General features: G+C 37.1%; 1 protein-coding gene across 3 annotated transcripts in view; it reads right to left on the bottom strand.

Moving 5' to 3' along the window:
• Tbc1d32 (TBC1 domain family member 32) overlaps nt 1-17,833 on the bottom strand; it is a 228,459-nt gene that overhangs the window by 21,418 nt on the left and 189,208 nt on the right. For all 3 annotated transcript variants that reach the window (XM_052751314.1, XM_052751315.1, XM_052751316.1), the window contains 3 exons: nt 11,721-11,790; nt 10,065-10,180; nt 9,572-9,726 (listed from right to left, as the gene is read on the bottom strand). In XM_052751314.1, the coding sequence (XP_052607274.1) occupies nt 9,572-9,726; nt 10,065-10,180; nt 11,721-11,790 (341 nt within the window). The remainder of the gene's footprint in view (nt 1-9,571; nt 9,727-10,064; nt 10,181-11,720; nt 11,791-17,833) is intronic.

The following is a 17,833-nucleotide window of genomic DNA, read 5'->3' as shown; positions in this document are numbered from 1 at the left end:
AACCAATATGTATATTTTAAAGGAATCTTGACTTTAAAATTTGAGTCTAAGGATGTGTTGCTTTGGAAAATAGGTTCTGCTTTTGTTTCCACAGAGGATGAGAACCTATGGATTGCTTTCAGGTTATTATGGTTCAATTAAACGAGATTCCCTAAAAAATCTCCAATAGGAATAGATGGCCCAGATGATGGAACATTTCAGAGCACCTCTGTTGCAGTTTCCTCTGAGTTCTGCATCCAGAAAGGCTTCAAGGCTACTGGCTGAAATGATCCAGCTCAGAGACTAGTCCAGTCAGGATTTGACCATAATCCTAAATTTTCTTTGGGTACCCATAAGATTACCAGCATCCCCAATCAACAGGAAGTAGCCTAGAAAACTACACCCACACTCCCAAAAAATGGATTATGGATGTTTGTCTTTTTTAGGGGTGTTGGTTATAAATTGTTATTGGTCATAGTCAATCTCTTTCTAAAAGAAGAAAAGGGGGATATGAGATAGAAATGATCTACTTTCATCCAAAAAAATAACTATTAATCTTACATATAATATAATCTTACATATAATCTTTACATTACCATTGATTTTGGTTTATTGATACAATTTTAAAGTTAATTTTATTACATTGTATGTATATTTCTACATTCCATCACCAATTTTCATGAAATTTTATATATATATATATATATATTATACTAAATCATGTATGTGTATATACATTTGTATCTATATATACAAACAGGTTTTTTAGCAGTGTGCTTATAATGTCGATCATTCTAAAAATTTAGTTTTAGGGTTGGGAATGTAGTATAGTGTAGTGTTCTGACCTAATGTACATGAGGAGCAAAGCTCAATTCTCAGCTTTGATTAAAAAAATAGTTCTTATGATTATGAAAGATTGAGAGTATTTATTTGTTATGACTATAAATTCAATATCAACACAAAATCATCATTTATAGCAAAGGATAAAAAATCTTGAAGATGTAATTGTGTCAAGAAAACTATTTAATAGCAATTAGATCAAGCAAAGTTGACACTCAGCCTTGAAGACTACATAATTAAGAGCTGGCCAAAAGAAATTTTATTGGCTTAACTTTACCTTATAGCTCAACTGTTTTTTCCAAAAAATCTTATTTAAATTTTTAAAAATAGAAATTCTTGCTTTTAGATAAAACAAATAGAACTCATAAAATTACATTAAGAGTTAAAATATGTGGATACCATTTTGGACTTGTTGTTATGATGTGAGGATTTAGTTAGGCTTATGTAATGAAGTTTCTGAAATCACTCCATGGGTTTAACAGTGATTTTCATTTTTTGCCACTTATCACAAATGATTCATTATTCTCTCAAATTACAGAAATTTATAGTTGTAGGAATAAATCAGTACAAATACTGTGTTTTATGGCAGGTTCTCTAGGAGATATTGCACATAAAAATGCTTAAATATTGATGAAGACATAGCACATTAAGTGGAATATTAGGTCACTTTTATATAGAGAACAAGGAGAATACTTTCCATTAGGTAATTCAATATAATGCAGAGTATGAATTAATAGCCATTGATTTATCGCTTGTCAAACACAAAATGTGGTTCACTATTTATATAATGAATAAATCTAACAAACATAAAAAGCAAAGGTTAACTTACACATTTATATTTTCAGTGTGAACTTACTAATGTTCTACAATATGTCCATAGGCAGTTTAAGAAAAGAATGTACTGGACCTAATTTTTAAACAACATTGTTGTTCTATGTTGTGGCAGAAATACCTTTAGAACAAGTCTATGAAGAGATGAAGACAGTAGACATTAATTATGCTGTCAAAGAAAACAAGCCATTAACATGTAATGGAGTCCCAAAGATGAGACAAGAGTTCCTCTATTCTCATGAATCATATACTGTCAAAAGAACCTTAAATCACACTTTTGATAACCAACCAGCTCCTGATACCAAACTTGCCATATGTAATATTGACTAAATATTCTAATGACTATAGTTGTTATTACAGAAAACTCACTTATAATTAATATCTTCTAGCTTGTCTGTTATTTGCATATCATCACTCCAATCTATAAATGGTATTTATAAAGCCAGAACAAGAGCAACAGATAGCTCATATGAACATGACAGAAGGTCTTGTGAACCATCAAACTACAATTTATACTTTCAGAATTTTGTGTATTTTGTTCAAATATGACACCCCAAATAATATCAATGCTTTAATACTCAGAGAACACAAAGGCAAATGGCATTTAAGGTCATACAAATGTAGGAACTAGGCTAATTAAAAAAATAAAATCAGTAAACCAATGGCTTAGAAGATACTAGAATATGATAGGCTATGAAACAAAGACCTGAAAAATAACTTTAGAATACTATATGCTAGTGGTTAAAATAAAAGATATACACTTAAAAATGGAGCAGAGCAGTCTTAGTTTTTGACTTTCACCTTAAGTAATTCTGATGAGTCATTTTATTCCTGAAATGATAAAAAAAAAAAAAATGAGTTCTGTGTTGCAAAGGAAAGTAAGTAGGAAGACTGTATTTAAAAGGTTTGAAACTTTCCAATCCAGCACAGACTGATCCAATGTAGCTCATCCCACTCCTTATCTAAGTCTCCACAGGCAGAGGATCAGCCAAGCTTTGCAGCAATATTGTTTGTTTGTTAATTTGCACAAAATGGAAAGGAATAGAGAAAATTTAAGGATTTCTCAAAACTTTGGCACTATGATACCATAAAACATAAATATTTCCCCTTTCAGGAGAACAGGAAATGGAGTTTTCAAATATGTAGAACACTGAAATTCATATACAAGCGAATGTGTTTTGTATGGCTCATTTTTGCAGTAGCCCCACAAATGGGTTATGGGTACACTCTTACAATATGCTTGTCATTGTAGATGTGTTTAAATTCCATCAGTATTTTTAACACTGTAATTTTTTTTCAACACAAAGTATTTAACAGGGACAAATGAAGCCCATGTGCAGTTATACTATACAGCATCTGTCCATCACCTTCTGGTTGGACTATACCACTGCATCTGAGGTAGAGTGATACTCTATAACTCTGTCCACCACCTTCCTGATGGACTGTACCACTGCATCTGAGGTAGAGTTATACTATACAGCTGCTGTCCGCCACCTTCCTGTTGGACTGTACCTCTTCATCTGAGTACTGCTTTAGGTTGGTTTAACATCAGTGGAGTTAAGTTTGTAAATGCATATAAGTTAATGCTTCTTACTTCAATTGTCCTTTTCATAACTTCTACTAACAGAGGCAGCAAGCATAATATTTAGCTTGATTTTCTGAGAAATTCCCTGAAGAATTATTGTATTATGATTTAAAGTTTTTCTTGTAATACTTGAAGATAATTTAAGTCAATTAAAGGAATCTTCTAGTCTAAATAACCTCAATGGGTAAAAATTTTAAATTACTTTAAACTAATAGCTATACTTTATAAAATTCTGAGAGCTACTTATTGTTTCCATTAACAATTGAGTTTATTTCTTGTTTTGCTTATGTTGGGCTTATTTAAAAAAAACTTTTTTGATCTAATTTATTTATAATATTCTTTTTTTTTTTCAGGGGGATTGAGATAGGGTTTCTCTGTGTAGCCCTTGCTGTCCATCCTGGAACTTGCTTTGTAGTCCAATCTGGCCCCGAACTCACAGAGATCCACTTGCCCTGCCTCCCAAGTGCTGGGATTAAAGGCCTGAGCCACTAAGCCCGGCTGTAACACTCCTAGGAAGGCAGGGAATCAAACTTTTTTTTTTTCAGTAATTTTTTTTCTAAAGTAATAAAAGCCTACTGTCCCAAACATATTCCAATTTAAATATTAATTCACACACAACCTGTTTATGGAGTAGTTAAAAGAGGTTATACTATAGTTCATGAACAAAGGGAGCTGTATTGGTGAACAGAACAGAAAGCTGTCTCCCTAGAGCTAGTAACAAGGTATGTAGATGAGGGATAACGTATGGAGTAAATAATGCATTAGCAGAGGGTAAACACTACGGGAAAAAGTAAAAACTAGAACGTAGCAATGAGGAGAGCAAAGATGGTGGAACTGGATGATAATTTTTTTAGATTACAATTTTTATTAAATATTTTCTTTGATAGTGTTACATGTGCTGTGTGTGTTACTCTCACCTTACATCCTTTTCTGTCCCCTCTCATGACCATTAGCCCCACTTTCCCTTCAAGTCCCTTTCCAGTATTCATACCCTTGTTTTGGTGTGTGAACCACTCAATTTAACCAGGGCAGTCTGTGTGACCATGAGTTTCGAACCTGTGGCCTTACTGGTGGGTAAGCAACTGATGGCTATGGTTGCCCCTTCTCTAGAATTAACTCATAGCCAGTAGTTTAGCTGAGGGAAGTAGGATCCCGGGAATTCCTCCCTGATCCAGGGTTAATCTTGTGCAGGGCCAGTAAAGGCAGCTCCAGCTGCTTGTGACATCCTGACACCAATGACAGTGTCATGGACAGAAGACTGCATGCCCTTCCCTCTGTCTCCTGGCTCGTCCATTCTTCCTACCCACTATGACATCAACTATCCTGAGCCTTAGAGGGAGGCTCCTGCTTAGGGCTAACCACTCAGCCATCAAATATTCTCTGCATGTTAAGCAGCCATGAGATTCTTCATTAACCATCATTATTGCAAACAGAACTTTCCCTGATTAGACTAAAAGGAACATTTTCTACAGTATTAACATATATATTTAGAAAGCAGTTTACACCATGTTGATTGAGCTAAGAAGCAGTTGTAAGTCCCTTGTTAGAGCCTCAGACCTTCTAATAACCATGAAGTTTTGATCAAGTTTGTGGTACCAGGTGTGTATAGTATACTCTCCTGTGGGGCAGGTCTTGAATCGTATTATCGAGCAGTTGATTACCCCAATAAGAGTTGTGACATTTTTGAACTACTGGGCACATCGTGCCTGGCAGATTGGTGTTATAGTTTGTAGGAGTCCCAGCTGACTGAAACCATTGATGCATCCCCCCCCCCCCCCCCCCCCCGCACTCTCTGGAATCCTGCATGACACCTTCCATAAGGATGAAAGCTAGCTGTAAGGGAGGAAGCTTTAATCTCACATCAAGTTTGATGTCTCTGTGTCTTGCAATGAAGATAACTGGAATCTTAAACAGTAGGGTCATATCAACTAGTTTTGGAAGCCAACTGAGAAGGATGGTAATAGCCTTTACTGTTTTGGTACCCTGTGGGGCTTCCCTGACCAACTCAGGTTGATTTTTCTCTTTTGAGGGACATGTCAACAATGTAAGTTTGAGCTAAAGAAAGCAAGCACATTGTGCTACTAACAGCTAATAAAGTGTCACAAAACTAAAGACTTTCTCATTTTATCAACCTACACAGAAAATACTGACACAATGTTTGAGAAAATGAAGCAAATAAAAAAAGTCTTATTTTGTAAATAATGCATTAAAACTATAATTGAAGGCACCATCCCAAGACAAATGGCATAGAGGAAACAATCCAAAAGATTATTAAAGTAAAAAGAATTTATACTATGGAATGGGGCTACTCGGACATTAACAATTAATTAATATTCCTTGATAGAACTTCTAAAAGAGAATTAGTAGAATGCCGTTTACAAAGAACCACTAGTCTGTCAGGCTGGTAATGAAATAGTCAACATGTTGTGTTCACACTGAAGAAAACAGCAATGCAGAAAGATGGGGATGAAGAAAGATTCACTGGCTGTACTGGTGAGCAAGCAGAAAGGGTACAAGTTTACACAGGGCTGAATCTGAGACTATGGATTCCAGTAACAGCTCTCCACTCTATACACAGAACTGTGTAGTCCATATTAACTGACATCCCAACAGTAAACTGAACACAATCAAACTTGCTAGAATCTTGCTTCTTTTCAACTTTATGGGAAGGCGAAGCATTGCTGCATTTATGAAAACTAAAATGCATGCTACTAAAAAGTTCACAGGCTCAAAGAAAGGCAACTTTAGGAAATCATGCTTAACCATGATACATTAGCGGCTGGAGAGATGGCTCTGTAGTTAAGAGTACACACTACCCTTGCAGAGGACCTAAGTTCAGTTCCTAATTGCATCCCACTTCCCACTACACAGTTGCAGTGAAAGAGGCAGACACTGAAAAACCTCCCAGAAACTCACAGGTGCTAGCCTGGAGTAAGGCAGTCAACAGTAGAAACAAGAGACCCTGCTTCAACAAGGTAGAAGTCAAGAACTGACTTCTAAGAGTTGTCCTCTGCATGTGTGTGATGAGCAGGTGTGCTCACACCATGCTCCCTGGGCTCCTATTCTCTCCCCCCAATCCTTCTCTCTCTGTGTGTGAGTCTCTCTCATGCACACACACAGGTAAACATTTAAAATGTTTGACAAGAAAATAAATTATTTAACCCAAAATCCATTACCAAAATGTTTTAGAAATTATATGTTGAAATAGAAGAGTGGAAATGAGAGATCTTTTAAATTTTCAATTATAATTTAGAGTTCTAATTCACTGCACCAGTAAGAAAAGAGTGTCATAGATTGCAGAAAAAAGCAGCTATTTATTGTTTCCTACTGCTGTGGATGTGAACAAATTTTTCTATTATGGTGAAGAATGCTAACTGAACAATCTTGTCACTATCTACATGACAATATTTCAAGCAAAAAATTATTAAATTCCAGTATTTATTTCATAAGGCTTTGATTTTACTTTCATTATGCAGTATATATATATATATATATATATATATATATATATATAAAAGCAAGATCTCTGTAGATATGTTCATAAATGAGTATTTAATTACACATGTACATATATAAAATACATACATGCTTACACATAATGACACTTAATAAATGCTGCCATCTAACTTCATAAGCATAGCTCTCAGCTTATTCTTGCCGAAATATTTATTTGTCAACATATAGTATGTCATGAGAAATTACCAGGAAGTTTAGCAGAACTGATGCCATATTTATTTTCTCCCAGTTGAAGATCTTAACAAAATGCAATAAATAAATAAACAAAAACACAGAGTAATGTGCTTTTCTCTAATGTAATCTCTGAGATCTCAAAAGGATAGCAAATTCTTTCAAAACGCACTACTTCCAAGGCCTGGGGGTATTAATAGCTCAGTAGCAGAGCGCTTGCCTGGTGTGCACACATCTAGAGCTGAAGACCCAGTACCATAAAGTAACAATGACAATAATAATTATAATAATAATAGTAACATATCAGTAAGTCCTCAGTATAGGTTTCTAAAATGCATACATACAGGTTTTCTCTTCCATAAAATGTGATTACAATTTCTATCATGAAATGCTTTTCTTATACTATACTATAGCCTAACAATCAAGAGCTTCTTACAAAGCAACACTAAAACATATTCAAAACCATATTCAAAACCTTTATGTCCATTATTTATCACTAAACAATGTATAATGATGACAACTTTAAGTTTAGACTTTCAGCTTATTATATTTCTATTTCATGAAAATGCTTCTGTGATTAAATATCTCTCACTCCATTATCATTACGTAAGATAACCTTATAGAGAAAAGGTCAAGTCTATATTTTCAAAGAGAATCCATTGAAAAGCATTCAGGCCATCCCAGGACTCTGCTGGCTTTTGCAAAGTGTAGGCCTCCGACTTTGGACTACAACCCTCTTCTACCTATGGAAGATCTCATTCTCCATAGGTGGAAGCTCCAAACTCCCACACATTATTGGTAAGAACTCTCACTCCTCCTTCTCCTTTGGGCACCCAAACCACACTACCTACCCTGGAACTCCTCTGCCCGAATTGCCAACCGAGCCTTCCCCTTCCTCTCCCTAGGGCATTCCAATCCCACCATCTGAAGACCCGCATCAAATTCCCTGCTAGCTCTGCAGGAACAATCTAAGATCCTCTCAAACCATCATCTTTCCCTCAGCTCCATCTCTTGGGCACCCATCATCATCTAAAGACTTGTCTTAGAGCATCTGCTTACCCGATATGAAGTGGCGTTACAGATTTACCTAGTGGTACCCTAAATCCTGTTGAATCAGGACACTTGCTGATTAACTACTCACCCCGGAGAGAACCTGCTGGTGAAGTTGGAAGCTATGTTCTTCCCTGGCTGAATGGGTATCACATTAAATTCCACATGAGTCAGCACCAAGTGGCTACAAGACTGAGCTTTAAGTATTTCCTAGCTGACCCAAAACCTTCCAAGTCAGGGTAACAGTCAATACGGATCAAATGCCTATTCCCCACGAGTGAGCCAGAAAGTCATATCAAAAGATACAACCAATAACCCAACTCCAGATGCACAGGTCTCATCACAAACACACAAATAATATGAAAACCAAGACAGTATGTCCTTTCAAAATGGTACAATCCCATAGTAATTGCTCAAAATAAGAACAACTTAGTTGAAATTTGAGACATAAAATTCAAAGGAACTAATATAAATATGCTCAAGGAGGTTGCTTTTCATATTCTGGCGAAGTGTTACGTGGGCTGCTGGAGGATAAGAGGCATCTAGTCTTACCCATCCAGGAACTCTACAAAACCTAATACTAACCTGCCAGGTAACACGTGCCCACTAGTGCTATAGTGGCACAACTGTTATAAGGGTAGTCAACCACTCTCTGATTGTGTTCAAGGCCTGATCCACCTGAGGGTAATTCAAACCTGGTACAATCCCCAGGAGGAATTTACTACTGCTGTTTGGCTAAACTGACAGTAGTACGAAACTGATTTCTAAATATTTATGTTTATACCCATAGAAAAATACTATTCTTAATAGTATCTCAGCCTTCATCCGAGAATCTCTTCTTTGCAATGATTGGTGAATTGAGAGATTTATAGCTATTTATCACACAGAGAAGATGTGATGACTGAGTGGTTAACCATAAGAGGACATTTATACCACTCTCTCTACAGTTCAGGAAGTATCACAGAAGACAGACAGGGCTTAAAGAATTGTAGGAGCCAGAAACCGAGGTGATGGCAGTTTTCTGTTCATGACACAGTCACTGCCATCAACATCTCACAGGCATTGTGATTGCCTTCACCAGGCCGACACAACACCAGGCCTATCAAAGCTCAATCGGGGATCAGGAAGGGGCTTATGGGCTACCTGCCCCTGCTGCTCTACTCACTAGTAATGGGTTCTAGAGGAAAGACAGTTATTTTTCCAATTGTGCACCCACTGGTGAGCAATGGATAACTTCAAACCCGTGGTCACACAGATGCCCTTAACTAACCCAATACATCACAAAACAAATCAAAACAAAACAAAACAGAAGGCTATGAATATGGGAAAGGAACTTGAAGGAAGGAAGGAAGGGGTAGGTTGACAGGAGTGGAAGGGAGACATGAGATGGGAGGAGTTGAGAGTAATCCTAATACATTATATCCATGTATGAAACTGTCAAAGAACAGATTTGATAAAAGTTGTATTAATATCATTTAGGCAGGACAGTGACTAAGAATTATTAGGGCACAGTGTGTATGCAAGATAATACTCTAGTAAAGTTAAATATGGTGTTTCTCAGGTTCAAATCTCCTTTAAAAACAGATTTTTAAGTCTTACAGAAATATGCAGCCTTGGCACCCAAAGGAAAGCAGAGGTCAGAAGCCTGGAGAAATGCTGAAGAAAATGGAGTGTCTTCTCCTTATCCCCTTGCATTATGATGAACAGAGAAGACACGAACCAGTCATGGCCTGTGTAGTTCCCTTGCAGGCACACTGCGGAACAGTTAAGGAACTTTGACGTTATCTTAGGAGACAGAGATTTTCATAAATATTCACTTTCAGGATCTCTATCTGGAAAGAGATATTAATTGTATGTAGTAAATCACTTCCCTCAGCTTAAGATTCCGTGAGTACAACTGAATCTAAGGATTATAAGTCAATTTAATATAAAGTATCTGTTCAAAACACAGAATAAAATCCTATAAGGATACACTGTAACAAATCACAGAGTAGCTATTACTTATTACAGATATGTTAACAGATCCTATGAAAAAACATGGGAAATACAGGAAGACAACTCAGTTCTGCATAAATCCACTCAAAAAGGATATGAAGAGAAGAAGTTACCGGTGACTGCTGTTGTTTCAGGAATCTCTCACAGTGCTTTAAGACCAAGGCGAGGTCACTTTCCGCACCATCTTTTAACAAGTTGAGAAACTTACCATACCTATGTTAAAGACCGCCGGAAAAAAACACAGAATGAAAACTCTGAGGAACTTCCCTGCACATTCATCTTTAGACATCCATCAAAGTGTACTTCTCTCGAGAGCTCAGGGTCTGAAGTTTTCAAGAGTCTACTTCGAGGGTGACTACATTAAGCAAAGCACTCAATATTCATTCCTGATAGTTACAACATGTTTGGATCATCGGCAGTAAGTGTTAACATTCTAGGGTGGTAAAAGAGCAATGAGAAATCAAAATGATAGTAGACTACAGGTGAGAATAATGTAAGAAGTCTGCCTGAAATTAATCTAAAACATGGATTATTGAGTTTAGGTTTCTGGAATGTTAAGTCAAGAAATACCTGTGGAGGTCATCTATGAATACTGGATATCGAGAGGGGTTTGTACATTTTGGATTGTGACTAGTACAGTGCTGTACCATAACTTGAAATGCCTTGGCATTTACATGGATCAAACATCTACTTATACTTAGCTGAAACTAATTCAGTTTTATCCAAGTTCCTATATTTGAGACACATGGAATGTGTGTGTTGTTTGGTCCATTTCCAACCTTCCTAAGACTTTACTTGGTCTGCATTTTAGGAAGTCTCCTTCTTAGTAGCAATACTGCTGGTGCATTTAGTGGTTTTGTTGCTGCTATTATTGCAATAACGCTACAGAATGGCAGCTGTACCATGTCACAGTCATCCAAACGCTACATTATGCATTATTTTCCATTTACTTCCTATGAATAAGAAATTACATTGAGTTAAAATATGTGGCCAGGCTGCTTATGTAATCTATAGGTTCCATTTCATTGGAAATGGAGCAGGACAGCATACTTTTATTAAAACATGTATATGGAGTCACAAAATCAAAACAGTTACTCTGGTAGAAGTGGATGATCCAGAATCCATGCCATGATTTTCATCACAACAGGCATTTATATAAGATTCGAGTGTTTAATAGATCTCGCAAGTGCCTTCCTAGATATGATTCAAACGATGACCCTCTAATTACAGGGACAGTTAAAAACATTGTATTAAATGAAGTTTGTTTAGAACAAAAAAAGGAGGTTACTATCCAGTTCATGATCTAATGTCCTCACTTCTTTTGAAAATTAATATATGAGTTCTAAAAACTCAAACTATGACCATTTTGGTTTATCCATTTGAACTTCTCAATCTACCCTTAAGGTATGTTTGTCTTCACTGGAACCTGACAACTAGAACAAATTATGTTTTAGGAGATGTATAATTGTGCCATAGCATGCTGGTTTTTGCAACGCTAATTTTTTGGGTGGAAAAAAACTGATAGTCATAAAGGAACACGCTAATTAGCTCTTGGAATAATAATGAACTGTAACTGATTTATAGCCAGAGGTAATTTAATCATGTGCCAATATCCTCAAAGATAACGTTATTATTTTCTGAGTGGTAAAGTCTGCATTTAAAGTATACAAAATAGTTGGTTGTTAAACATTATTAAGCACCCATCAGGTAGAGGAATTCTAGAAATGCACAGGAGAAACATTTCCCTACATACCTGACAGTCATTTTAATGCCAAGCTGCTGCACAGATGAGAGACTTTCATTCTTCACATTTGCATCAGTAGCTAACAACAATAGAAAAGGGAGTTATAAAAATGTATAAAAGTCTGCATAATAACCACATGTTAATTGAAAATTGATGAAAGCAATATTTTTACATATTTTAATGTGAATTTTGAAAACACTGATGAATTTGTTCTTTTAGGAGCTGTCACTTACATTTTCAAAGAAATTAACAGGAAACTTTTTACAAAAACTTTTATCCTATAAAAATCATTTAAAAACTGGGAGTGATGGGACACATACATACCAGCACAGGGAAGGCATAGGCAAGATGATTAGGATTTTAAGGTCATCTATGGACATACAGTAAGTTCAAGCCCAGCCTGGGCTACATAAGACCCAGTCTCCAAAAGAAAATGAAACCAAAAAGTATATAAAATGATTAGTTCTTTGGTGCAAAACAGCAAAAAATGAACAAAATATAAAAAGCTATAAATCATTAAAAAGTGATCTAAAATATGTTTTCATCATGCAATGGCTTATATAAGTATATATATGTATGATAAGTATATGTAAGCATGGCTCTGTATTCCTTCCTGACATTCATGTTGAAATCTTTTAGTAAGCCCTGTAATATGCATGTTCTGACTTCTAGACACAGCTACTTACACACCCTCTCACAGCCACTGTGATTACTTGTACAAGACCTTTACAAGATCAAGCCAATCAAAACTCCAGCACAAATGGGGGATGGGAGATGAAGCTCCACTCCTAGTGAAGGAATTATTGACAGTGGATGGTTTCTGAGAGAGAGTGTGTGTGTGTGTCACTCTCTTTTGGGAACATGCTTGCTGGTAGGTTCTTCATGCCTGACTAGATAGCCCCATGCACATGCACATGCGGGCATCACTAATTAGACTCAAGGGGTTATTGGTTACAATAATAAAAAGAGGACATGATGTTTGGAAGGAAACAGAATGGGGCACTTGAGAAAGTTGGAGGGAGGGGGTGTCGATGGATCTGATGAAAATACATTTTATAAATGCATGAAGTTTTCAAAGAATAACTTTTAAAAATCATTAAGGGCTAATATACATAGTTCAGTGGTAGAGTACTTGCTCCTGGGTCCAATGCTCAGTACCACACTCACGATCTTTTAGCAGACCATACTCGATGACTTTTACTGAATAACATTACATTGGGGTTGAGTGAATGGGTTTCTCTTTTCAGGTCAGATTTCCTTTGTAAAGTAAGCATTGTGATCACCTGCCATAAACGGAAAAGGGGTTGCATGGTGCAGCCGAAGGAGAAAATGAAAGTTTGGATTGGTTCTCGGACACACTGTATGAGCAAGTTGATGTGAATAAAAGCATAGTTAGGTACCATTCAGAAGTTAGCTGGAATTCTCTACATCCATCTGAAGAAAGTAAAGCATCCATACACAGAAATGAACAGTATGAAGGAAAGCATCCACAAATCACACAGTGACAGAGAGGAAGAAAAGCTAGGTTTTCTGAGTCCTATTATTACTAGAGTTTTCCATGCACTGCATATTGGTATATCTCATACTATTGATGTAATCTATTTCAACTGCAGACTCACTCATTCCTCGTAATAAATCATTTCTGATAAAGTGAGGAACACTATGAAGCCGTCAGAGGGATAAATGATAAAATGAAATACCATACACTGAAGAACTTTCCATGTAGTGTCAGAGATAAAATGTGTACACAGATAACTGATAAGGAGTTTTCAAAGCTCTAAGTGGAAGAAGAACGGCACAGATAAAACACTGTATGAACACTCCAAAGAGGAAGAGATTACTTCGAGCTGCTTAAGAAGTGGCATTTGAGCTGAATCTTGAGATATGAGTAGACTTTAGATCTCAGAGATGAGCATGAACAAATTAAACGTCACTGCCATTGAATACACACTCTGTAGACCAGCAACAATTGATCTTTACTGCTTGCAGGGGAAGCAACTAATACACCCCGGTTTGCTTGTGCATTTCAGGTGCTGAGTCCCTGAAAATGCTACAGGAACCACTCTAGTCCTTGAAAATGAGCCTGGATGCTCACCACGCTTGGGGTGGCAATTTTGCTACAGAAAACATAAAATAAAATAAAAAATAAGTATTAATATTTAAAGCGGGGAGGCAGTGTTGAGATGGTTCAGCAGGTTAAGGTAGTCACAGCACAAGCCAGAGAATCTGAGCTTGACCCTGGAACCCAAATGAAGGGAAGGAAAGAGAGCCTACTCCACAAAACTGTCTCCTGACCTCCATACATGTGCAGGAGAACATGTATGTCCCCCACACCATAGTAACAGATGCAACTTTTAAAATAAAATCACCTTTTCTATGATGCTGGGTTAATTCCCTGTACACTACATCTGAGTCATATTTATACCGGGATCCAGTCAGTCACATTAGTTTATTTTGTCTCTAATGACAGCAGTTAGGCTGTAGTTCACATAGCTAAGCTTTTCTTGTCATTCGTAATTCTCACTGAATTGGCGGATACACTTTTTCTCATTGGCGGAAGAGATGAGCTCTGCCCTTCCGGTGATGGATGACCAATCTGTGTCAACAACACTGCACAGCAAGGGGAGTTATTCAGTGTCATCTCTAAAAATTTCAAGCTCCTATATGCCATGGCGCTGTAAGGTACCCTCAGGTCTCTAGCAGGAGGAAATGCACCTATCCTATCGTAGAGAGGCAAAGGAGACAGTTTGTTTTTCCCCAGCTCTGCTTTATTTGTGAGCTCATTCTTCTGTTCCTTTTCCAGCACAGGAAAAGTTTGATTTTCATTTCCATTACTTGGTATTGAAACACACATAAACAAACACACACACACACACACACACACACACACACACACACGCACGCACGCACGCACGCACGCACACACGTAGATATATAGATATAAACACACATATTTGTATATAGATACACACCCACACATATTATGTATACAAATACATAAATGTATACACATTTCTCACTTCAATAGTTTTATGGTCCACTTTTAAAACTATCATTATTTATGTATTAACTATAATTTCCAGTTTTCAGTTGATAGTGTGTTTTTTTTAAATTTAGCCACAGTTAAGTACATTCATATGTATACTTACTACAATGTAATCAGGTTAGGCCCGTGTAGGAACTAGGAACATTTTTATGATTTGTGTTTAGTACCTAAGGCTGATCCTTTATTTTACAATGCACTATGTTTTAGTTGTCTATATTTAAGTAATGTAAAATTTTAGTGTTGTGCTGGGGGTGACAATGTCTGATTTGGCAAAATTTAAGTTGTTTTAGGAAAATAAAACTGAATATGTGAGATTTAAAAAATAGAATTAAATTGTGATCATATGCTCCTATAGACATGGAACAGACTGCTTATCACCAATCACGTGATACAGTGACAATAATATGATTTCCAGAAGAGCTCTAAGTTACTTAACACTTGAAATCCTGGTACATATAGAAGCACTTTACCTGGTATGAACAATAAAACTTCTTCACTAACACTTGAAACAGTGCTGATGTTTTTCCATCTGGAAACTGCAATACAAGTGACTTTTACATTAGTTTGACGCGGGATCCTATTATGTAGACTGGGCTGGCATTGAGCCTCCACAAAAACTCCCGCTTCGCAGCCTCCTTAGTGCTGGGATTACAGTGTTCACGGCTCCTGCTGTGGACAGCTACCTTAACAGGAGAGGTGGAGTTTGCAGTGGGTTCCCCAAGCCTGTGTTCTATGAGTCATGGCAGCTCCCACCAAGGGACAAGGCCTCCGCATCAATGGAGAGTAGGATGCAGTTAAGGAACAAGGTGAGAGATGTTGCCTCAAGTGACGATGCCACCTGACGATCGGGTTCTGTCAGTCCCTCCTTATGTAATCAAAGCTGTTTCCAGCTTGGGGTGGTTGTCTGCACAGAGATGAGTCATTGACTTTCCTCTGCTTGAAAACTTATTTCCAAGGTCTAGTTCTGTTCTAGAAGTTTATGACTCTATTTTATTTTATTTTATTTTTTTTGGTTTTTCAAGACAGGGTTTCTTTGTGTAGCTTTGCACATTTCCTGGAACTCACTTGGTCACTTGGTAACCCAGGCTGGCCTCGAACTCACAGAGATCCACCTGGCTCTGCCTCCCGAGTGCTGGGATTAAAGGCGTGCGCCACCACCAAACATACAAAAACAAAAAAACAAAAACAAACAAACAAACAAACAAAACCTTGCTCATGTCCAAAGGTAACAGCTCCCAATTATGGCTGTGCATCAACATCCTCTGAGAAGCTTTTTAACAGTAAAGAGATACAAGCTCCACAGCAGAGTGGTGAATTCAATTACAAATGGGGAGTCTTTGGTCGTTTTTAGTTTTAGACTTCTACATGGTTATTTCTTGGGCTTAAAGTTCAGATCCACAAGCTATACATGTGAAATTCAGATACAGGTACAAGTGCACAGTAATATTTACTATACAATTTTTATTTTTGTGAAGGTTACTATTAACCTCAAAAAGGTGTTTTAAAAGAGTTGTAAGGTGGTACTGAGTATATCAAAATGAACATCAACTACTTGATTTTTTTTAAAGTACAAGTGTAAAAAGATTTAAAAAATAAACTTTGATATAAATAAAATCCTATCAAAACCTTTTTCTTTTTTTTTTTTTGGTTTTTTTTTTTTTTTTTTGGTTTTTCGAGACAGGGTTTCTCTGTGTAGCTTTGTGCCTTTCCTGGAACTCACTTGGTAGTCCAGGCTGGCCTCGAACTCACAGAGATCCACCTGGCTCTGCCTCCCGAGTGCTGGGATTAAAGGCGTGAGCCACCACCGCCCGGCCAAAACCTTTTTCTACATTTATTTTTTCTTTAAAAAAAAAAAAACAAGCAAAAAAAAAATCTTCAAAGCAGGAATGAAGAAGTCTTCCCCCACCCTGCCCAAAATGGCTTCAGAAAATATATTAAAGGAGAAGCTTCAATTATTGAATATTAGCCTATAAAAGAAACTTTCATTTGTAATCCTCGATTAATGCCATTTATTGAACAAGAATCAAAATCTTTAGAAATAAGGAAGAGAAATGATGTGGTAAAATCAATAAGAAAAATACAGTGATGAAAAAAATTAGGTATCTTGAGCCTTGTGAGAAGATGCACTTCTGTAATTCCAGCAATTGGGAGTGTGAGGCAGGAAGATTCTAAGTTCAAGGCCACTCTGTGCTACATACCAAGAAACTTCCTCCAAAATAACATAAAGTGAAATGAATGTCTTCCTGGGATTCTGATGTTCTGATGAGTAACATTTACTGATATGCACATGATAACGCAGAAGACATAACAGGCACTGGAACTGAGTAAGGACCGGCCTAACAAGTCAACTTCAGTAATTATCACCAGAAGCCTCAGCTTCAGGTGTCAACTGGGGCCAAAGAGCCCTACTCCCAACACCCATGCCAGCGGCTCACAACTGCCTGGCCTGTCTGCTCCAGACAATCTGATGCCCTCTTCTGGTCTATGTGGGCATACATTCATGGGGCATACATTCAGACAGACATACACACATACATGTAAATAAAAATAATAAAAAGCTAAGAGAAGGCTGGAGAAGGAAACACACACTGGCTTAGAAGTGTTTTCCGAAACCAAGAAATAGACACTAGAACTCTCAAACCTACCTGACTCATTGGGGAAAAGCCTAAGATACAGAAAAGGGATTGGCCAATGATGTCATGCTTGAGGCCTTTTAGTTAACAATGAGTCAAACTAATATCTTAGCTTTCATATGAAAATTATTTAAAATACTCAACCGTTTTAATCATAAATATACTCTGAAAATAGAATAACCCGACAAAATTTACTTAATACGGACTGCAGTCTCTCACTCTGGAGTGCATTCTCTTCTATTTTGGGCAATGAAGCATGCACACAGAGCTGGAGGAGAAGAAAGTCACTCTGCCTGGTACTTGGCCAACAGTGTGGAAATAAATAAATTTTCCGAAGAGTAAAGATTTTCTGCGCTGGAGGACAAACCCATGGTTGGAGGAACATTTGCTGCACGGCTGCTTACTGAAGCCCTGGTGTACATATCCTAAAGTCTGAGAACTCA

The sequence above is a fragment of the Peromyscus californicus genome, unplaced genomic scaffold, assembly GCF_007827085.1.
Source record: "Peromyscus californicus insignis strain IS unplaced genomic scaffold, ASM782708v3 Scaffold_22__1_contigs__length_63687245, whole genome shotgun sequence".
Taxonomy (NCBI): Eukaryota; Metazoa; Chordata; class Mammalia; order Rodentia; family Cricetidae; genus Peromyscus; species Peromyscus californicus.
The sequence above is the reverse complement of the archived record's forward strand: the minus strand, read 5'-3'. Positions and strand labels throughout refer to the sequence as shown.